Source organism: Bubalus bubalis, chromosome 2 (genome assembly GCF_019923935.1).
Source record: "Bubalus bubalis isolate 160015118507 breed Murrah chromosome 2, NDDB_SH_1, whole genome shotgun sequence".
Taxonomy (NCBI): domain Eukaryota; kingdom Metazoa; phylum Chordata; class Mammalia; order Artiodactyla; family Bovidae; genus Bubalus; species Bubalus bubalis.
In genome coordinates, this window is record NC_059158.1 from 23,419,252 (window position 1) to 23,443,158 (window position 23,907).

Here is a 23,907-nt window from a genome sequence, read left to right on the forward strand (position 1 = left end):
TTCTTTCCTTCCATCAGTCCTTCCAATGAATATTCAAGGCTGATTTCCTTTAGGATGGACTGGTTGGATCTCCTTGCTGTTCAAGAGACTCTCAAGAGTCTTCTCCAACACCACAGTTCGAAAGTATCAATTCTTTGGCTCTCAGCTTGCTTATAGTCCAACTTTCACATCCATACATGACTACTGGAAAAACCATAACTTTGACTAGATGGACCTTTGTTGGCAAAGTAATGTCTCTGTTTTTTAATATGCTGTCTAGGTTGGTCATAACTTTTCTTCCAAGGAGCAAGCGTCTTTTAATTTCATGGCTGCAGTTACCATCTGCACTGAGTTTGGAGCCCCCCAAAATAAAGGCTGTCACTGTTTCCACTGTTTCCCCATCTATTTGCCATGAAGTGATGGGACCAGATGCTGTGTGATTAGTTTTCTAAATGTTGAGTTTTAAGCCAACTTTTTCACTCTCCTCTTTCACTTTCATCAAGAGGCTTTTTAGTTCCTCTTCACTTTCTGCCATAAGGGTGGTGTCATCTGCATATCTGAGGTTATTGATATTTTTCCTGACAATCTTGATTCCAGCTTGTGCTTCTTCCAGCCCAGTGTTTCTCATGCATATAAGTTAAATAAACAGGGTGACAATATACAACCTTGACATATTCCTTTCCCTGTTTGGAACCATTCTGTTATTCCATGTCCAGTTCTAACTGTTGCTTCTTGACCTGCATACAAATTTCTCAGGAGGCACGTTAACCCCTCCATTAAGCCAGTCAAGGATCAGATGTTTTTCTCTGATAAACTATCATAGTGAAACTGTTTTGACCTGACCCAAAGATAAGAACAATGACTGCTGGAGCATGGGGCCAGCATGGAGATAGTTACTGATTAAGCTCTATGACTAAGAGGAGGAAGGTCAGTCCTGTGAGCAGGATGAGGTAAGGCAGGAACTGGTCAGCAGGAGTGAACAGATAGAACAAGAGAGCATCCATCTTGAGTGGCCTAACCATACACCACCTTCATCTTCTTTCTCTTAGTGGAACCAAAAAACCTCTACTCTTCTTGCCTGTTTATCAACTCCCTCTGCTCAGAGGCCCTAATATTCCCATATAAGAAAATCCTTTCTAGACAGACTGTAGGGGAAATACAATAGAGAATTAAATGAAGCTGTGTAAACAATATGTTTTCATGAAACCTGATTTGTTGAATAAATGGTTTAACAGAGACTTTAGGACTAAAGCCTCTTCTCCCTGGAGAAGGAAATGGCAACCCACTCCAGTACTCTTGCCTAGAAAATCCCATGGATGGAGAAGCCTGGTGCAGGCTACTGTCCATGGGGACGCAAAGAATCGGACACAACTGAGCGATTTCACTTTCACTTCACTTAAGACTAACATTCCGAATGCACTCAGTTTGTGTGGACAGTTATCTATTAGATACTCGAGGACAAACTCCAGCATGAGATCACTCAATCACAACCTCAAAGTGTCTGAAGCAGATCAAAATGGTCAGAGACACAATTTCAACATAAGTAGCCACTGCACAACTGAGTTTGGGGCAAGTACGAGGCCAAAGGCATAGAGAATGAAAGAATAAAGTGTACAAGTGTGTGGGTGGTGTGGGTATCAGAGAATTCTTCCAAGAGGTTTGAAACACGCCAGAGAGAACAATATTAATATGAAATATTTGCCGATTCACTATGTGGAAATGAGCTAATGTATGTTGTGCATTAAGATAGGAAGAGTTACACCAGGGAACCAAATGATTAAAGAGAAAAATATAGGTTATTTTAGAAACATATAGAGGGGCTTCCCTGATGGTTCAGCAGGTAAAGAATCTGCGTGCAATGAAGGAAATACAGGTTCAATCCCTGGGTTGGGAAGATCCCCTGGAGGAGGAAATGCCAACACACTCCAGTACTCTTGCCTAGAAAATCCCATGGACAGAGGAGCTTAGAGTCCACAGGGTCACAAAGAGTTGGACACCACTTAGCAGAGCAGACAGAAACATATAGAAGCTACTGAATTGGATACAAATGGAAACATTTGTACAGATAATTAAAAATCAGAAGATCTACAGCCTATGAGTGTATCCAATAAGACACATAAGTTGGCAGCACTTAAGGGACATGATTCAAACATCTCAGGATATGATCACCAGTTCACTTCTGAAAGGCTCACTGGACCATGAATAGGTCCTGACTTCTTTGAAGCCCTGGGTGTTCAGAGGAACCCAGAAGGAGGAAGTTCACCGGGGAGCTGTGGTAACTACAGCCTATTCCTGTCCAGACCTAGAGGGCTGTCTGAACATGTGTTCTCACCTGTTTTATAATAACTCACCCTGGGTGCTTGTCAGGTCATACCAGGTGGATGATTCGCCACTCACTCAGCCCCTTTCCCAGCACATCACCACCCAGCAGCTCCTTCTCTTCCCCTGGTCAAATGTGGTCCAGTGGGAGGGGGGAAGGCGTGAATGTGCAGAAGACAGATGGAGACTCACACTGGAATCTCAGACTTACCAAGTGAAGACAAAATAAACTAATGTGAAATATGGATTAATTAATTAGTTTTCATTAATTCAGCAATCAATTATTGAGCACCTATTTTGTTTGGAATATTGCAGTATTTCTCAATATTCTGTTATGTATCCAGAAAGTATTAGCAAAGGAATACTTTTGACTGAATTTCTGTTTCATAAGTATGTAGTTTGGGGATGGGGGGGGGGGGGTGTCCTTTTGCAGTTTCCTCTTTCCTGGGATTGCTCCTTAATTTCCTGCAGAATAACTCTCTCTTTTCAAGGGTCAAATGTCCTCTAGTTTCTCCTTGCTTTTGATCACTCCCTCTGACTTTATGTGTTGTTTTTTTAATATTTTTTATTTTCAGAGAATTTATAATTATTATTGACAAGAGCGGTAATCTAGTGCAGACTATTCTCTTTGTTGTAAATTTTCAGATTATTTTATTTTGATCTGTGTTGGACTACAGGGTAAGAAGGACAAATTCTAGAATCTGAAGTTTTGAAGAGCCATTTAGGACATTGTTTAATCTTCATCTGATGCACCAAAATCCCCTTATAACTCATCATTTTTTGAATCATCTGAGGTCATTTTTTTCCCATTTCTTTTTTTTTTTTTTTAGTTCCTTATTGATAAATGTTGTTTCTATTTTTAATTACAAATAATACCACATGACTATATACTTGCATTGATATATATCTTATTTAATACATATATGAGTATATTAATAGAATAAATTCCTGAAGTGGAATTGTTGGATTTAGGATATGTATATGAGTTTTTTTATTTATATTTTTGTCACCAACTTTGGTACCACAAATGAATATATGTAATATATGTAAGCTCTAAAGCATAATTTTGTCATTATCAACACTCATGGTTTTCAAATTTTTATGACAGCTTACATGCACACATATATGGTCCTAAACATTGATTGTTCAGTTTTGTTTATATTTATTTCCTTTTAGAACCATTTATGTTTTAAGTCATAACACTGAGTGAGTGAGTAAGTGAAAGTCACTCAATAGTGTCCGACTCTTTGCAATCCCATGGACTATACACTCAACGGAATTCTCCAGGTGAATACTGGAGAGGGTAGCCTTTCCCTTCTCCAGGGGATCTTCCCAACCCCGGGATCAAACCCAGGTCTCCTATATTGCTGGCAGATTTCTTTACCAGCTGAGCCACCAGGGGAGCCCAGGTCATAACATTATTGTACCTTTGAGAGACTGAATATATGTTAATCTCTTAATTAATTAATAAGGGAACACACATTATGCAGAAGGAAATGGCAGCCCACTCCAGTATTCATGCCTGGAGAATCTCATGAACAGAGGAGTCTGGCAGGCTACAGTCCATGGGGTCACAAAGAGTTGAATACAACTGAGCGACTAACACAAAACATACATTAGTTATATTCAATACATTGTGTCACCAAACATTAACTTCCCAAAGTTAAACTTTAGACTCTAAATATAACAGGATAAGCTATCAGAGGGTTCTTAAATGCCTTATTCCCTGTTGAAAATCTTTAAGTAACTCCTATCAACATTTAGATTGGGCTTTATTTATTTAAAAAACAAATATACTCTGAATTTCAAAGTAGCTTATCTCTTTCTCTGTCTTTCTGTGTAGTTTTGCTTAGTTTGAAGAGTTATGAATAGTATCATAGTTTCTGTAGTCTCCTTGGCCTTGTTTTCTTTCATTCAATTGGTATGTGGCATGTCCATCCATATCGTTGCTTGCAGGTATCATCCATCCATGTTTATTGCTGATGCTGTTCTACAGTTCAGTTATCTATTTCCCCATTACTGAAAAATATTTGGGTTGTTTTAGTTTGGCATGTTCATTTTGGAGTTTGGCAGATATTTTCCAAATGGTCCTTCTTGAGAGTGGACAGACTTTCCCCCTAACCATCATTATATAAGAACTCACAGGTGCATTTTTGTTGAGTTTGCTTGGCATTTCTGAAGCAATATTCCTGATCCCAGTTTTACAACTTCTTTCATGGGCATTTATGAAAGAGATGGGAAAGAGGCATCTTCTCCAGGGGGTCCCAGTGGGGACAGTGACAAGCTCTAGATCACCCGGCCAGCTAGGACCAAGCTGGGAGGCTCTGGATATCTGAGACATTTGTTTTAAAACCTGCCAAAATCTCCACAGCATGATCTTTGACCTTGACTGGTTTTCCGGATTTGTTAGAGGAGCAAAAGAAAAGAGATTTTTATTTGCCTCTGAAAAAGTTTATTGTGACAGATGGGAAAATGTCAGATGGACGCTGCAGTAAAAAGCAAAGAGGAGTCAGTTCCTAAGAAAAACCTGTGGTCAGCAAAAGGACACTGGGGCATTTAGGAGAGCCCTCCCCCTGGACTTGGGCTGGGAGGAAATTTCACATAAGAAGGGAAGAGGGAAAAGAGAGATCCAAGTCCAGATTTGTTATTTTCCTTCCTTGAAAGGACACTTTCTCAGAATCCAGATCCTGTCTAAGCAGGAAATCCCCATCTCCAGCGGGCAGTTTCTTTACTGCTCTGTGGAATTGCCTTGCAGTGTTGTCTTTTTGCACTCATAGTCCTGAGACAGCAATTCTCCTCTAACTTTGCACCAGGGTGCAGTCTTCCTCCAGGCTCTGAGTCCTGCACTCATGGACTCTTTGGTCCCTTCTGCCCAGTGGAGGCACATATGTTGTTCCAGGTAGGGCACACCACCCAGGGATGCTCCTGCCTACATATAGACGCCCCCTCCACCAACCCTTCTTGCTCTCATTCATCCTAAGGCTCCTTGCATCCTTGGCTTTCCTTTATCTCTCTATTCCTTCCCTCAACTTGTATCTTTGCTATAATAAAAAAGCACACACGTGTACACACACCTCACTTTTCTTTCCACTGAAAGAGGAAACAGGAGAAGACAAGGAGTATAGAAATAGAGGTTTGTATTTGAACCCTTGCTTACCAGCTACTACTAATAGAACTCTTGCTTATCAACAAAATGACTAATATTTACCTCACTAGAATGCTAAAATTTTAATGAGGTACCATTTAATAATACTTTGTGCAGTTTCTGAAATATAATAATACTCAATATTATTTAGTGAGTATTATTCACTTATTTATTCATTTTTTATTCACTTATTTATTCATTTAATAATTCATTCATGCACTTACTAAATATTTATTATTTAGTGTGCCAGACAGCATGCCTGAGGAGTGCTAAAAATACAAGACAATTAAGACACAATTATGAAGGACTTCCCTGGTGGTCCAGATGTTAAAATGCGCCACTTCCAATGCAGGGGGCACAGGTTCAATCCCTGGTCAGGGAACTATGATCTCATAAGCTGTATGGCACAGCCAAAATTGAGACACAATTATGACCTCCTAGACTCCTACTGTTGAGTGAGGGTAAAGCACAAATAAGCAGATGAACTTATGGCTGGAGAAATGTCCTCTGAGAGGTTTGCAGAGGAAGTATAAAAGAACAGAAGATGGGCATGTAACCCAGAACAGGATAGAAGAGAGTCAAGGAGGTTTTCCTGGAAGAGATGCTGCTTACCTTGCATATTATTGTAAATCCACAGTGTTGGGAATACAGTGGACGGAAAGTCATGCTCAGTGACCCGGTGACAGAGAGACCTTGGCATGTTCAAAACATGCAGGGAGTCCAGGGAACCATGCATGGAAGCAGCTAGACCTACAGATCTGCAGCTCAGGGCCAGCTGTGGGCACAGATCCGAGGGGTATCAACAAACAAATATCATCCTTGGGAAATGTCATTCCTGGGCTCTCCCACCAGGAGATTCTGACTAAGGTTCCCTGCTTCCCCAGAGAATGCAGATGTTGGCACCAAGATGGTGTAGGCTAGACTTCCCTGGAGGTCCAATGGCTAAGACTCCACTCTCCCACTGCAGGGGGCATGGGTTCAATCCCTGGTCCAGAGAACTAAGATCCTGTATGCCTCAGGGTGAGAGAAAGGTTATGAGAAGAGAGAGATTTAATTATGAGAAGTTTTAACCATCTACTCTCCCTGTTCTCTTTCCAGAAATGACATGAAGACCTAAGGTACAAATAAAATTTGAAAACTGAAAACACTTCCCTCAAGTCTGCTTTGTGCAGCTTTCCCTTTCTCTCTCCAGACCCATCCTCCACCCTTTTCCTACTGCAGGGGTTTCACTTTCTCTATCACTCGCAACTTGATCAGACATTTTCTGCCTGGCCACTGGTGATGTTTCAGAGTCCCCATATCCTATTGGACAGTGGAGGAGTTAGAGGTCATAATGATGTTTTCTAAATAGAAAACATAGTGAGATATCTGAAGGGAGAATAGAAGATCAAGGTCTCCAAGTTATCCCATCAGGCATTCTTTCCCCTTCAAACACTCCCTATGAGTTTAAAAAAGTATGTCTATCCCACAAAATAATTTAAATAGCGATTAGTTTTTCCAATTTTATTAACTGTCTGATAAAAGCTTCAAATAGGAGAACATAATTTGTGTTAAACTTATTGATATGTTGGAATGAGCTCTTGGATCCCATTACTCTGTGTAGGCACTTGTGTAAAGCCAAGTTCTCCAGGATGGAAATCCCTGGAATAAATGGGATCATTTGATATTTCTCAGTGAGTGAAGGTATGGTAAACGATCACTGAAAGCACAGTAAACAAAGATGACAACTTGGCCTTTTTATAGATCTTTCATTCTGAAAACATTTAAAACACTTTCAATAAATGTTTTTCTTAAAGTGGGTTTGGGGGATTCCCAGGAGGCGCTAGTGGTAAAGAACCCGCCTGCCAATGCAGGAGACACAAGAGATGCGGGTTCAATGCCTGGTCAGGAAGATCTCTTGGAGAAGGGCACAGCAAACCACTCCAATATTCTTGCCTGGAGAATGCCATGGACAGAGCAGCCTGTAGTCCATGAAGTCGCAATGAGTCAGATACAACTGAAGTGACTTAGCAGGCATGGACCTGAGACTTTGCAAAAAGACAGCAAGTAATTTGGAATGTTAGGAGGAGATATCAAGAAAATTCCCTGAGCACACACAGTTATGTATTCCCTTTTTGTCCTAATCCAAATCTGAAGAGCCGGGAAGCAAATAGCTCCTAGTGAGTATCCAGGAGTAAAGGTGAGGAAATGGAGGCACTGTGTGTGAAAGGGAGGTGTGATTGTTTTCCCTGTGGAAGGCAGTAGTCAGCTTTTGACTGCTGGATTTGGGTTGCTCTCAAGTAGTAGGTTTGGTTTGCAGACACCATAGGAAGTGCTAGAAAGCTCAAGACCCAGCAATCTAAAGTTCTTTGTAAAGGATATTTATAAAAAAAATTTTCTGAGCCTGGAATACACTTAGAAATTCTCTCCAATCATCTCATTTTATAGACCAGAAAGCCAGCATCCAGGGAGGTGAACAGATTTGCCCAGGTTAATTGAGTGTCAGCCCTGGGACTGGAACTCATGGCTCTTCTCAGTCCAGGGTTATTTATCCCATGTTTTCTCTAGGCCAGCTTCTCACATTCTGCTAAGCTAGGGTTAACAGGCTGCTCCTGGTCACGTCACACATGGCAACTCTCACTGTTCTCTCCCGGGTACCCCTGTTCTAAGGAAGTTCTCTGACTAATGGCAAGGGGGCTCTTAAAAGCTAAGGGGAGGATCACCAGTGTTAAAGATCTTCAAGCCAGTGAGGGTCAGAGCTGCAGGCTGGAAGTCACAAGTCAGGATTGGGAGTGGTGGGTGATTAATCAGGGGAAAATTCTCAACAGAGAAAGACCATCCCATGTTTGGAACAAGGAGGGCAAATGGATTGGCTGACCTGAGAAGTGCTTGGTTGGGAGGTATTTTTGTTCATTGACTCCCCAGTAGCAAAAGTGAAAGTAAATTCATCATACCATGCAAGAGCAAAGGGTACGGGGAAGCTTAATAAACACAGCAGTCAGGCAGGGTATTTCCCGTTCGGCTGCTTATTTAAACTGGAGGCCCGGTCCTTTGCTCTCTCTCCTGATTCTGCACCTCTGATTGAAGACATGGCTGCCACCCTCCTTGTGAGTTGAGATTTGATACCAGGGGTGGGGGAAGGGAGAAGACCTCTGAATCATGGGAGAGACTCAGGAATAGATGAGGGACAGTTCTGGGAGATGAAGAGGGGGATGAATGTTGCTGGGAAGACATCTGGAAGGGGAGGAGATGGGCATCAATACCTACTGAATGCGAAGAAAGTTTCTATAAGAGTTTTTGGGCTCCTGAGTTCTCTTACATCGAGACCTTGTACTGCTCACACTTAGGGATACTTGGTAGGAAGCAGGAGTGGGCTTTGTGCTCAGCAGGGCTGGCAAGCTTGAAACTATGAAAATATTGTCTTGATCCCTTTCTCTTTTACCCTGTTTAGGCCTCCAGGGCAATTAAACTTAAGCTTTCTTCTTTTCTTAAAAGAGAGGTTGACAGAATTCACTTATTTTAAGTTGTTAACGCCCTGTTTCATCACCTTATGTGAGACTATATTCTCTACAAAGAGGACCTGGAATGAGGGCAATGCTTAGCACAGAAGAGTGAGAGTTCAGAGAAGAAATCTCTGTGGCATCTGGACTGGGAAGATATTTTTGAATGAAGCCTGAAAGAAGTCCTCTGAGACTTTCCAGAAAGAGCACAGGAATGAGATTCCCTTTGTTGAGATTACTGAAGTAAGACTCAGATGTAGTCCCTACTTTCTGTGAGTGGAGCCCCGATTTGATAAAAGGAAGAGATCATATTCTATAATGGATGGATAGGAAAACATAGGAAATACATATGGCCAAGTGATACTGAAAATAGGGACACTATAAAAAATGAATTATTGTTACCAAAAAAAAAGTACAAATAGTACAGAGAAGATGTTTCCTAAACAGGGTTTTCATCTAAAATAGTCACGTCATGGAGGACAGCCCTATGAGTATTCCATGAGACTGTGAAGTCTGCGAAATTCTCTTTGAAAGGTGTTTATAAACTCTGGCGTACATTTTTAGATGTTTTGTTTTTGACATCTGACAACTTTTATCTGGATAGGAGACAGGTAAATTAGGTGGGAAATCATTGATAACATTTTGGGGAAGGATAAGAAGTGTGGTTACAAAAGAATCAGACTGGTTTTCTTGCATTAGAACCTGATAATTTCAAAAGAGAAGTTTGAAACAAGGGAAGGACACAGCTTGTTGTAAAGGATCTGGAGCACCAGACTGGCAGTGAAGGGTGGGAGCAATAAAGGAGGGGGAACAAGGGGTGTAAAAGAGGGCAGAAAATCTAGGCAACTGTCTCTTGGCCTTTTTTTGTCCAGGTGACTGTCCATTCTGAGGAATGGAAACCAATGACCTTCACTGCCCATCCGGGAGACAGAGTGAATAAGATCAATGAACATGTCCGCTCTAGGACCAAGGTTCCTGTGCCGGATCAGGTCCTGCAGCTGGGCTCGAAGACCCTAAAGCCGAAAAGAACTCTGTCATCGTATGGCATCGACAAGGAGACGACCATCCACCTCACCCTGAAGGTGGTGAAGCCCAGTGATGAGAAGCTGCCCTTGGTTTTGGTGGAGCCTGGTGAAGAGGGGCAGAGGCACGAGCTCCAGGTGCAAAGGTCCACCTCAGTGACCCAGATGAAGGAGATGATCAGGATGAAGACCGCTATACCCCCTAAGAATCAGATTGTGAACTGCAATGGAAAGAAACTGGAAGATGGGAAGATCATGGGAGATTATGGCATCAAAAAGGGCCATTTACTCTTCCTGACATACCCCTGCATTGGTGGGTGACCATCCTGCAGATGGAGTGATAGGAGAAGCAAAAGATTTGGGGTGAATTGAGGTGGAAGACTAGAATATTTATAACCAATTGATTCTTTCATTCTAGTGTGATTGAATAATTGGCAAAATTGCATATATTTGATATGTTAGAACATATTAGAATTTGAAGGCCTATTAGAGATAACATTAAAAGACAGTTGCAGCTGCATCCTGTCTTGGTTCTGTCCGATTCATAGAAAAACTCCTATTTCCTTTCCCAGTCAACAAGATAGAAAACTATAGATTGTGATCGATGTTCTTCTAATTACTGTGTTGCATCTATATTTAGCTCAGTGTTTCTTCTCTCATATGACTCAATAATCGTTGAGTCAAACTGACACTCTGCCTGTAGACAAAAGTGAAATGACTTATTATGAAGTGATTTATTTACTGTGACATAATGCTAATAAATAATTTAGAAAAATTAAATTACTTCCCCTCTCCTTATTTAAAGCTGTTTGTTATGAAGTGAAACTTGGCATCATGCCCCTTCTTACTCTGTTTCCCACACCATTTTAACCAATATTATTTCTGGGGATGATGGTGGTCATGGCAAGATATTCACCTTGGGGATCTAGAAATTTTATGCCTCTAGTGGGGGCTTCTTGGGAATAGATATACTTTAGGTGGGAACAAACTTTCAGAAAAGTGAGTGAGTGAGAGCAATCTCTGGCCTGCCTGCCTGAGGCTCTGTCAGGACTTCTCTGCTGGGGGTGGGGGTTGATTTCTGGGTTGACCCCGACACTCTGCCCACAGTCTGGCTAATGGAGCTTGTCCCTCTCCGTGTCCTCCATCACTTCCCTTCCTTTCTTCCTCCATCTCATTTCTCCCCCGTGATCACCTGTATGTTTTCTCACAGCCTGAAACATGCCCACCCTCTTTCCCACTAGTCTCCTCTTCTTTATAACTGTCTCAAGAACCACCTCGGTAGAAGCGTTTATGAACGTAACCCCACTCAGCACAAAGCACACTTATACATGTTGCTCATTACAATGATGAGTCAAGCGCTCTGGGGTGGGCACTATTTAACTTGGTAGGAGGGCGTTTGGTTGTACTGATGCCCTGCGATGAGAGACTAGAGCTTTTCTTTTTTTTGGATGGAATCTCCTACAGGGCTGAGTGTGGTTTGATTGTCACTTAGGGATGTCCGATGTCAGACACCATGGGGTCTTCCATGGTCTCTTCCACTAGACTGGGATATTCAACATCTCTTACCAGCAAATGAGCTATTAACTGGGAGATATAATACCCCTGAAGATGGGAAAGATCCTCCCAAAATCACAGTTTTTTTCCATCAGATTAGGAGAAAGCTCAACGGCCAATGCTCCCTCACTAAACTTGCACAGATAAAGGACATGGGGGTTTTACCTACAGCACGTGACCCTTTCCTGATGGGAGGAAGGGACCTCCCCATTAACTGTGGGCTCCTTAGGGACAAATCTTGCAGATCCTCATAGAGAAATGAACAGCCTGAAGGCTAAAGTCTTTACACCGGACATTCCCATCCTTGGGCCCTGGGTAACATTCCCCTCCTTCCCTCCCTGACTGACTCACAGTGCTCTTGCCCTCTCCCCAAGTCCCTCAGGAACCTCCTCGCTGCCTCCTTCACTTCCTTATTCCTGAGGGTGGAGAGGAGTGGGATGAGGGCGGGTGTGTGACAGTGTAGAAAAGAGAAATGAACTTGCCTGCCACTGGTTGTAGCTGTGCATGGGTTGCAGGTAGCTGTAGAGGAGGGATCCACAGAACAGTCAGATGGCTTTCAGGTGGGACCCACAGGTGCCCACCACTTCCCTGAGGCTGCCTCTGGCCCTCATGCCACAACAGCATGGGCCGTGCTGCCAGGTAGGCCAGGATCACGGCAGAGGGCACGAGCAGCCACATGATCCAGAGCCATCACCACCTGCGGGACGCACTCAGCCAAGCCCAGAGCCAGCAATGAGCACAGCTGCACCAGGCACCCACCAGCTCCAGACTCAGCACCAGATTGTGCAGGATGGCCAGCAGGGGAGGCACCACGCTCGTGGTGAAGCCCACATCCACCAGGGCCAGGGGGCAGAGGAAGCAGTACATGGTCACACACTGCCAGCAGCACCAGCGCCAAGTTGCCCCTTAGAGTCAGGAGGTAGCAGAGGAGGATGAGGGCAAAGAGGACAGGCTGCAGGGAGGGCCCGTCGGAACAGCCCAGCAGAAGGAAACGCTTCTCTGTGCTGTGGTTGCCCTAAAGGGCAAACTCGCAGAAGGTTTGGAAGGTTGACACACAAGGGTGATGTATCCCTTACAAGCAAAGGGATGGGGAGTGCAGAGGGGAAATGGATGGCAGCATATGCATGCTTAGGTGTCCATGGGAGCTCATTTACAGATCTGAATCCTTAGTTTAGGAAACAGCCATGTATAAGGATACCCTAGTTGATGTATTTACCAGAAAATTCTATGAGGAAGATAGAATCTCCCTCCTAAAGATGAACATACTTGAGCTCTATAAGATAAAGCATCCAAAGGTCATAGCCACTGAGTGGTCCTTTGGACATGTACTCAGACCTGTTTGATTTCTGAACCAATACACTTGTGCTGCTTCCCTGTTTCTGGTGTATTCCTAGGAGCCAAAGTAGAAAGTAGAAACCTAAACTTCCTCTCACATGATAGCCCTTCAGATATTTGAAGACAAATTTCTTTTTTGAGCCTCCCAACCCTCTTCTTTGGAAGCATGTAAAAAAGTGCCTAAAAATAGATGCAATGCTCCAGGTTAGTATAACTAAAAATGGGTAGATCAGAACTGTCACCTTTTTGTTTCATGTGCTCTACCTCCATTAATACAGCCAATATACTGCTGAATGCTGAATTTTAATCTGTGGTGAGTCTCTCTTCCAGGCTGTGTCCAATGTCCACGGCACTCCTGTTTACCATCTAATGTGACGATCATGAGCAACACAGATGGGCACATGTGTAACAGGAAAAAACATAAGTCAGCAGACCTGGGTTGCACCTAACAGAACCACCTTGGTCCAGTGATTTGATGATTTTATAGTCATAGTGGAGATGAATAAATGCAAGAGATGACATTCAGGCTTATAGACCCATGGTTCTACAGATGTAGAGTTATAAAAAGTCAAATCACCTAATTCTGTGATTACACAGACACACACTAGTTCAGACAGATAAACTTTAAATCTCTCCGGGCCCATCCCTAGTCCCTGTCCTGCTGCAGGACTTTCTCTTTCCAGATCACCCTCAACCTGATCTGAGCTTTTCTGCATGGACACCAGTGAGGATTCAGAATTCCCTGATCCTGTTAGACAGTGAACTCAGGGAGGGTCGGGGGAAGCCCTTTGCTGCTGTGCTTCAGCCCAAGGTCATAATCTTGTCTTCTAAACTCAGGGACAATAGGAACCTGGAGAACTATCTGAAGGGAGGAAAGGCAGGTAAGGTTTCCACTCGATTCCATCAGATATTCTTCCCCCTTCATACTTATTCTGTGTGTTTCAGAATGTATGTCTTTCCACACACACACGAAATACGCTTAAATAAGTATTAGGTTTTCAAACTTGATTCTCTCTCTCGTGAGAGCTTCAAAGAGGAGAACATGTTTATGTTAAGGTTTTTAAAGTACTCGAATGAGTTCTCGGCTCCCAGTACTTTGTTGTTGTTGTTGTTTTGTAGTGGTTTTTGCCGTACATTCCCATGAATCAGCCATGGGTGTACATGTGTTCCCCATCCTGAACCCCCCTCCCACTTCCCTCCCCATCTCATCCCTCTGGGTCATCCCAGTACACCAGCCCTGAGCACTCTGTCTCATGCATCGAACCTGGTATGGCGATCTGATTTCACATCTGATAATATACATGTTTCAATGCTATTCTGCCAAATCATCCCACCCTCACCTTCTCCTGCTAAGTCCAAAAGACTGTTCTTTACATCTGTGTCTCTTTGCTGTCTCACATATAGGGTTATCGTTACCATCTTTCTAAATTCCATATACATGCGTTAGTATACTGTATTGGTGTATTTTTTTCTGGCTTACTTCACTCTGTATAATAGGCTCCAGTTTCATCCACCTCATTAGAACTGATTCAAATGTATTCTTTTTAATGGCTGAGTAATATTCCATTGTGTATATGTACCACTGCTTTCTTATGCATTCATCTGCTGATGGATATCCAGGTTGGTTCCATGTCCTGGCTATTATAAACAGTGCTGCGATGAACATTGCGGTACATGTGTCTGTTTCAATTCTGGTTTTCTCGGTGTGTATGCCCAGCAGTGGGATTGCTGGGTCATACGGCAGTTCTATTTCCAGTTTTTTAAGGAATCTCCACACTGTTCTCCATAGTGGCTGTACTAGTTTGCATTCCCACCAACAGTGTAAGTAGGTTCCCTTTTCTCCACACCCTCTCCAGCATTTATTGTTTGTAGACTTTTGGATAGCAGCCATTCTGGCCAGTGTGAGATGGTACCTCACTGTGGTTTTGATTTGTATTTCTCTGATATTGAGTGATGTTGAGCATCTTTTCATGTGTTTGTTAGCCATCTGTATGTCTTCTTTGGAGAAATGCCTGTTTAGTTCTTCGGCCCATTTTTTGATTGGGTCATTTATTTTTCTGGAATTGAGCTACAGGAGTTGCTTGTATATTTTTGAGATTAATTCTTTGTCAGTTGCTTCGGTTGCTATTTTTTTCTCCCATTCTGAAGGATGTCTTTTCACCTTGCTTATGGTTTCCTTCGTTGTGCAAAAACTTTTAAGTTTAATTAGGTCTCATTTGTTTATTTTTTATTTTATTTCCATTACTCTGGGAGGTGGGTTATAGAGGATCCTGCCATGACCTATGTTGGAGAGTGTTTTGCCTATGTTTTCCTCTAGAAGTTTTATAGTTTCTGGTCTTACATTTATATCTATAATCCATTTTGATTTTATTTTTGTGTATGGTGTTAAAAAGTGTTCTAGTTTCATTCTTTTACAAGTGGTTGACCAGTTTTCCCAGCACCACTTGTTAAAGACATTGTCTTTTCTCCATTGTATATTCTTGCCTTATTTGGCAAAGATAAGGTGTCCATAGGTGTGTGGATTTATCTCTGGGCTTTCTATTTTGTTCCATTGATCTATGTTTCTGTCTTTGTGCCAGTACCATACTGTCTTGATGACTGTAGCTTTGTAGTACAGCCTGAAGTCAGGCAGGTTGATTCCTCCAGTTCCATTCTTCTTTCTCAAGATTGCTTTGGCTATTTGAGGTGTTTTGTACTTCCATACAAATTGTGAAATTATTTGGTCTAGTTCTCTGAAAAATACCATTGGTAGCTTGATAGGGATTGCATTGAATCTAAGGATTAGTGGGTAGTATACTCATTTTCACTATATTGGTATTTCCAATCCATGAACATGGTATATTTCTCCATCTATTTGTGTCCTCTTTGATTTCTTTCATCAGTGTTTTATAGTTTTATATATATGTTTTTTATTTCTTTAGGTAGATATATTCATATATATTTTATTCTTTTCATTGCAATGGTGAATGGTATTGTTTCCTTAATTTCTCTGTTTTCTCATTGTTAGTGTATAGGAATGCAAGGGATTTCTGTGTGTTAATTTTATATCCTGCAACTTTAACCCTGCACTTGATTCCATCAGGCATTCTTCCCCCTTCATACTTATTCTGTGTATTTCAGAATATATGTTTTTCCCCACACATGCATGAAATATGCTTAAATATGTATTAGGTTTTCCAACTTGATTCTCTCTCTAGTGAGAGCTTCAAAGAGGAGAACATGATTTATGTTAAGGTTTTTAAAGTATTGGAATGAGTTCTCAGCTCCCATTACTTTCATTACATGGACACTTCTGTAAAATCATATTCTCCAGGATGGAAAGAGCTAGAAGTAAAATGGGATCTTTCGAAACCTGTCAGGGAGTGAAGGTACACTAAAGGGTCACTGAAACACAGCAAACAAAGATGAATACCTGGCATTTCTGAAGACTTTTTACATTGAACTTTAGGAGGAACTTTTAGTAATCACTCTCAGAAAATGGGAGAGGAGGGTGTAGAAATATCCTGAGCCTTAGGAAAAGGGCAGAGATTAATCTGGGAAGTTAGGAGATCGGGGTAAGGAAAAAAATTCCAGGAGAACACACAGCTTATGTACTCCCTTGTCATCCCGATCCAAATCCAAAGAGGCACGGAGTAAGAAGCACCTTAGGAACGTGTGAGATGACGCGAGTGAGTCTCCAGGAGGAAAGGCCAGGAACTGAGGAACTATGGTGTGAGAGTGGATGTGTGATTGTTTTTACATCTAGGTGAGAGTCAGCGTTTGACTGGTAGTTCTGGATAGTTCTCAGGTAGTGGATTTGGTTTGCAGGTTCTCACACAGGAGAGGAAGAGTGCTAGGAAACTCAAGAATCGGGAATCTAAAATTCTTTGTAAGGGACAGTATATAAAGAAAGTTTCTTGAGCCTGAAGACCCTTAGGACTTCTCTCCAATCATGTCATTTATAGACCAGAAAACCAACATCTCGGGAGATGAACAGATTTGCCCAAGTTAATTCAGCAAGTGGCATCCCTGGACTGGAATCATGTCTCTTCTCAGTGCAGGTTTATGTGTCTTATGTCTGCTTCTCCCAGTGTATTTTACACATTCTGTCAGGCTGGTGTGAACATGCTGCTCCTGGTCACATCACCCACAGCAACTCTCACTGTCATGTCCAGGGCACTCTTCCTCTCAGAAAGACCCCTAAATACTGGCAGGAGGAGGAGGGGTCATGGTCCAGTCAGATCAGATCAGTCGCTCAGTTGTGTCCGACTCTTTGCGACCCCATGAATTGCAGCACGCCAGGCCTCCCTGTCCATCACCAACTCCCGGAGTTCACTCAGACTCACGTCCATCGAGTCAGTGATGCCATCCAGCCATCTCATCCTCTGTTGTCCCCTTCTCCTCCTGCCCCCAATCCCTCCCAGCATCAGAGTCTTTTCCAATGAGTCAACTCTTCGCATGACGTGGCCAAAGTACTGGAGTTTCAGCTTTAGCATCATTCCTTCCAAAGAAATCCCAGGGCTGATCTCCTTCAGAATGGACTGGTTGGATCTCCTTGCAGTCCAAGGGACTCTCAAGAGTCTTCTCCAACACCACAGTTCAAAAGCATCAATTCTTCAGCACTCAGCCTTCTTCACAGTCCAACTCTCACATCCATACATGACCACAGGAAAAACCATAGCCTTGACTAGCCGAAACTTTGTTGGCAAAGTAATGTCTCTGCTCTTGAATATGCTATCTAGGGTTCTTAAAAGCACTGGAGAGGATCACCAAGTGTTCAAATTCTTCCAGCCACTGAGGGTCCAGGGCTACATAGAAGTCAGGATTGGGAGTGGTGGGTGGTTAAGCACACAACAATTTCCAACACAAAAGGGTCATGTCACATTAAGAACAAGAAGGGCAATGGATTGGCTGAGAGGAGACACGCTTGATTAGGTGACATTTCTGCTTGCAGAATGCTCTGTAGAGGAAGTGAAAGCACTTGCAAGAACAAAGGGTCCAGGAAAGCCTGACACAAACAGCAGGCAGGCAGGGGATTTCCAACTTAGCTGCTTCTATAAATGGGAGGCCAGCTCCTTTGCTCTCTCTCCTGTTTCTACTATCTTGAGTACAGAGATGGCTGCTATCAGTTTCATAAGTTAAGATTCGATACTGCAGAGGGGAAAGAGAGAATCTCTGAGACATGGCGGAACTCTCAGGGGTACATGAGGGACAGTGCTGGGGAGATGGGGTGGCAAGGAAGACATCTGGAAGGGAAGGAGATGGGCATAGATACCTACCCAATGTGAAGAAAGTTTCTGTGAAGAGGACCTGGTCATTGGGCTCCTGAGTCCTCTTGCATTGAGACCTTGCAGGGTCCACTGGTAGGGTATGTGGTACTGTTGTAGCCACGCGTTCTGGGAAACAAACTCACTCAGAAGGACAATGCAGATAGTGGAGTGCAGTTTATTATACCAACAGGCCCAAGCAGAGTCTCCTCTTAGCCAAGGACCCCAACCACTTTTTATGAAAACCTTATATACCCTAAGTGTACTTGCTGAAACCCACCTCCCCACATTCCTTGAAACTACTCTGGACAAGCTAAAAGAGAGATACGATCAAAGTTAACCCATGATTCATGTGTCACAAGACTAGATAAACAGTGGACATTTATCAATAGGACTGTGGTCATATCCGGATAAACATAGTGGAATTTACAACTTTGTTCTGTTACAGAGATAATTAGCACATTCTTTTAGGCAACAGAGAGTCCAAGCACAAGTCCTGGCTCTTGCATGGTCTCCTGAATTTACTTTCACTTTTGCTATTGGAGAGTCAATAAAAATAACATTGACCAAGCATTTCTTAGGTCACATCCACGTAAATGATTCCTATTTCTGGGGATGATGGCAGTCATGGCAAGATACTCACCTTAGGGATCTAGAGATTTTATGCCTCTCATGGGGGTTCTTTGGGAATAGATGTGCTATAGGTGGGAACACTTTCAGAAAAGTGGGGTATTGGGGAGCAGTCTCTGTCCTGCCTGCCTTAGGCTCTAGCAGGTCTTCTCTGGGTTGAGTTAAGGGGGTGGGGATTGGTTTCTGGATTGACCCCAACACTCTGTCCAAAGTCTGCCTAGTGGAACTTTTTCCTCTCAGCCTCCTCCGTCTCATTCCCTTCCTTTCCTCCTCCATGTCACCACCTCATGTCTCCCTCCTGATAACATTGTTTTTCTCTCAGCCTGAAATATGTCCACCCTCTCCCACACTAGTCTCTTCCCTTCTTTATAACTGTCTCAAGAACCACCTCCTACAGAAGTGTTTCTGAACTTAACCCACTCAGCACAAGGCACACTCATAGGTATTGCTCATTACAGTTATGAGTGACGTGCTCTGGGGTGGTTACTATTTAACTGGGAAGGTAGACATTCAGTTGCACTGATTTTTTTTTTTTTTTTTGAATGGAGTCTCCTTCAGGGTAGAGTCTATTTTATTGTCACATGGGATTTTTCTGATAGCAGACACCATGGCATCTTCCATGGTGTTTTCCATCACACTGGGATCGTCATACATCTCTTACCAGCATTTGGTCTCTTGACTGGGGGATATGTTATCCCCCCGAAAGTCCTCCAAAAATCTTTTTTTTTTTCATCAGCTTAGGAGAAAGCCCAAGGGCCAATTCCCCCTCACTAAACCTGCACAGAAAAAGGATGTGGGGTTTTTTACTTATAGCACATGACCCTTTCCTGATGGGAGGAAAGGACCTCCCCATTAACCATGGGCTCTTTAAGGACAGATCCTGCAGATTCTCATAGAGAAATGAACAGCCTGAAGGCTAAACTGACTGACTTTACAAAGGACATTCCCATCCTTGGGCTCTGGGGTAACACTCCCCTCCTTCCCTCCCTGATTTACTCACTGTGCATCTTGCCCTCTAGCCTGACCCCTCAGGAATTCCTCACTGCCCCCCTTCACTTCCTTATTCCTTAGGGTGGAGAGGAGTGGGTTGAGAGCAGGTGTGACTACAGTGTAGAAAAGAGAAATGAACTTGCCCAGTGTTGGTTGTAGCTGTGAGTGGGTTGCAGGTAGGGGTAGATGGTGGATGAATGGAACATGCAGACGACTCTCGGGTGAGACCCACAGGTGCCCACCGCTTTCCTGAGACAGCCTCCGGTCCTCATGCCCAATACAGAGTGGGACACGGTGCCATAGGAGATCAGGATGATGGCGGATGGAAGTAACAGGATGAACACACAGTCCAGAGCCATCACCACTAGGAGGACCCACTCAGCAGAGCCCAGCGCCAGCAATGCACACAGCTGTTCCAGGCAGCCACTGCACTCCAACCCCAGCGTCCAGCTGCACAGGTTGGCCAGCAGGGGTGGCACCATACTTGTGGTGAAGCCCATGTCCATCAGAGTCAGATGGCAGAGGAAGCAGTACATGGGTGTGTGCAGGCGCATGTGAAGGCTAGCACCGCCAGCAGCCAGTGCTAAGTTGCCCATCAGAGTGAGGAGGTAGCATAGGAGGACGAGGACAAAGAGGACAGACTGCAGGGAAGGCCAGTTGAAGAAACCCAGCAGGAGGAAGTGCTTCTCTGTGCTGTGGTTGCCCTAAAAGGGGAAAGTTGCAGAAGGTTGGGAAGGACGACCCACAGAGGTGATGTATCCCTTACAAGCAAAGAAAAATCAGGACCATGGTTGGTGGTGGGTGAGGGAATGGATGGCAGCACACACATGCTTAATGTCCATTGGAGCTCATTTACACTTCCGAACCTTTAGTTTAGGAAAGCAGCCATGTTTAAGTATACCCTAATGATGTATTTCCACAAAATTCTATGAAAGAGAAATCTCTATCCTAGAGATGAACACATCTGGACTTAATGGAGTAAGTCATCCCAAGGCCATAGCTAGTGAGTGGCCCTGTGGACGTGTACTCAGGCCTGTTTGATTTCCAAACAAGTGCCCTTTTGTGGCTTCCCTGCTTCTGGTTAAACTTATAGAAGCCAAAGTAGAGATCTAACCTTCCTCTCATATGATAGTCCTTCAGATATTTGAAGACCGATCTCTCTTTGAGCCTCCCAATTCCCTTCTTTGAAAATATGTAGTGTCTAAAAATAGGTGCTACCAAACCACCTGACCTGCCTCCTAAGAAACCTGTATGCAGGTCAAGAAGCAACAGTTGGAACCGGACATGGAACAACAGACTGGATCCAAATAGGAAAAGGAGTACACCAAGGCTATATATTGTCACCTTGCTTATTTAACTTATATGCAGAGTACATCATGAGAAATGCTGGATTGCATGAAGCACAAGCTGGAATCAAGATTGCCAGGAGAAATATCAATAACCTCAGATATCCAGATGATACCACCCTTATGGCAGAAAGTGAAGAAGAACTAAAGAGCCTCTTGATGAAAGTGAAAGAGGAGAGTGAGAATGTTGGCTTAAAGCTCAATATTCAGATAACTAAGATCATGGCATCTGGTCCTATCACTTCATGGCAAATAGATGGGGAAACACTGGCAGACTTTATTTTGGGGGGCTCCAAAATCACTGCAGATGGTGACTGCTGCCATGAAATTAAAAGACACTCCTTGGAAGGAAAGTTATGACCAACCTAGACAGCATATTAAAAAGCAGAGATATTACTTTGTCAACAAAGGTCCATCTAGTCAAGGCTATGGTTTTTCCAGTAGTCATATCCGGATGGGGGAGTTGGACTATAAAGAAAGCTGAGCACTGAACTGTGGTGTTGGAGGAGACTCTTGAGAGTCCCCTGGACTGCAAGGAGATCCAACCAGTCCATCCTAAAGGAAATCATCCCTGAATATTCATTGGAAGAACTGATGCTGAAGCTGAAACTCCAACACTTTGGCCACCTGATGTGAAAAGCTGACTCATTTGAAAAGATCCTGATGCTGGGAAAGGTTGAGGGCAGGAGGAGAAGGGGATGACAGAGGATGAGATGGTTGGATGTCTTCACCGACTCAATGGACATGAGTTTGAGTAGGCTCCGGCAGTTAGTGATGGACAGGGCGGCCTGGCGTGCTGTGGTTCATGGGGTCACAAAGAGTCAGACATGACTGAGCGACTGAAATGAACTGAAAATAGGTGCAGTAGGCCAGGTTAGTATAACTAACACTGGGTAGATCAGAACTATCACCTTTGTTTCAGGTGCTCTACCTCCATTAATACAGCCAATATACTGCTGAATGCTGAATTTTAATCTGTGGTGAATCTCTTTTCTAGGCTCTGTCCAATGTCCATGCCACTCCTGCTTACCATCTAGTGTGATGATCATGAGCAACACAGATGGGCACATGTAACAGCCTTTAAATGCAGAGTCTTCTGGGTAGAGGAAAACTCATTAGTCAGGAGACCTGGGTTCCACCTAACAGAACCCTTTTGGTCCAGCGATTTGATATGAGGGGGTCACCTCATTTCCCTTCATCTCAATATTTTCATGTATAAATGGTTATCTAGATGCCTAGATGACTGCTGAGATTCCTGTACTACTTTTCTGGATCTCAGATTCATCAGTATTTTTCAAACAAATGAATGTGGATTCAAAGTCTTTAACTCTTGACTGTGATGCTGAATCAATGGTATGGAAACTTGATGGATAAAGTTAATGGAATCTTTCTACTGCAATTTTGCCAATGGGTATCTTTTATAGATAACCTATTTTCAACATCATTTTTACTGTTCTTCATTTGAAATAATAATCCTGCAATTTTTTATTAATTTTTCAGTAAGGAACTCTTTTCATCCCTGTATGTATACATGGTTCTCTAGTCCCAATAGGTAGACCAAATATTAACATTGTGATTAAGAATACATGTTTGGAAGTCAGCCTTCAGAGATTCAGTGTTGCTCTGCCAATTCCTAGATGAGCATCCTTGGGCAATGTTGCTTAACCTTCCACGCCCATTTCTTGACTTGAAAATAATATTTGTTAACTAGTCAAACATTCAGAGCTCTTAAAATTGTGCCTGACAACATTTGTGTGTGTGTGTGTGTGTTAGTCTCTCAGACAAGTCCAACCCTTTGTGACCCCATGGACTGTGTGTAGCTTTCCAGGCTCTCCTATATGTGGTATTTCCCAGGAAAGAACCACAAAATCATGCTTGGAAGCAGCTAGATCCACAGATCTGCAGCTCAGGGCGGGGCTGTGGATAGATATCTCAGGGATATTGGCACACAGATATCATTGCTGGCAAATGACATTTCTGGGCTCAGCATCCTGGAGATTCTGACCAAGGTTCCCTGCTTCCCCTGAGAATGCAAACTTAGGCACCAACATGGCATAGGTCCCTGGAGCCAGAAGGGCAAGACAGAAAAGCTCTGAGAAGACGTGATTTAATTTTGAGGTGTTTTAACCATCCACACTTCCTCTTCTCTTTCCAGAACTGGCGTGAAGATTTAAGAAATTAAATGAGTGCCAGTAAAGTTTGGAAATTGAAAACAGTTTACTCCAGGCTGCCTTGTCCAGTCTTCCTTACTCTTTCCAGGCCCCTCCCCCATCCCTGTCCTGCTGCAGGACTTTCTCTTTCCAGATCACCCTCAAGCTAATCTGAGCTTTTCTGTCTGCCCACTGGTGAAGTTTCAGAATCCCCGGATCCTACTGGACAGTGGACTTGGGATAGCCCTTTATGGCTGTGCCTCAGTCAAAGCTCACAATCGTGTTTTCTAAACACAGGGGCAGTAAGACCCTGGAGAGCTGTCTGAAGGGAGAAAAGGCAGGTCAAGGTTTCCACTCTATCCCATCAGGCATTCTTCCCCCTTCACACTCATTCTATGTGTTTCAGAATGTATGTCTCCCTACACAAAATACACTCAAACAAGTATTAGGTTTTCCAACATGATTCACTCTCTGGTGAGAGCTTCAAAGAGGAGAACATGACATCTGATTAAGGTTTCAAAAATATTCAAATGAGTTCTCTGCTCCCATTCCTTTCATTACACGGACACTTCTGTAAAACCATGTTCTCCAGGATGGAAAGACCTGGAAAGGACCACCAAGTGTTCAAAGTCAAGCCACTGAGGGTCCAGGGCTACATAGAAGTCAGGATTGGGATTGGTGCGTGGTTAAGCACAGAACAATTTCCTACACA

At 43.2% G+C, this 23,907-nt stretch overlaps 1 protein-coding gene and 1 pseudogene across 1 annotated transcript; one reads left to right on the forward strand and one right to left on the reverse strand.

Moving 5' to 3' along the window:
• The first annotated feature begins 7,458 nt into the window (after nt 1-7,458).
• Nucleotides 7,459-10,724, forward strand: LOC102391768 (ubiquitin D). Its single transcript, XM_006061654.4, has 3 exons — nt 7,459-7,489; nt 8,309-8,529; nt 9,795-10,724. Exons 1-3 carry the CDS (start codon nt 7,459-7,461, stop codon nt 10,263-10,265), a joined length of 723 nt encoding a protein of 240 aa, XP_006061716.4. The 3' UTR covers nt 10,266-10,724.
• Nucleotides 10,725-12,105: 1,381 nt separating this feature from the next.
• LOC102392107 lies at nt 12,106-21,982 on the reverse strand (annotated as a pseudogene).
• Between the last annotated feature and the right edge of the window lie 1,925 nt (nt 21,983-23,907).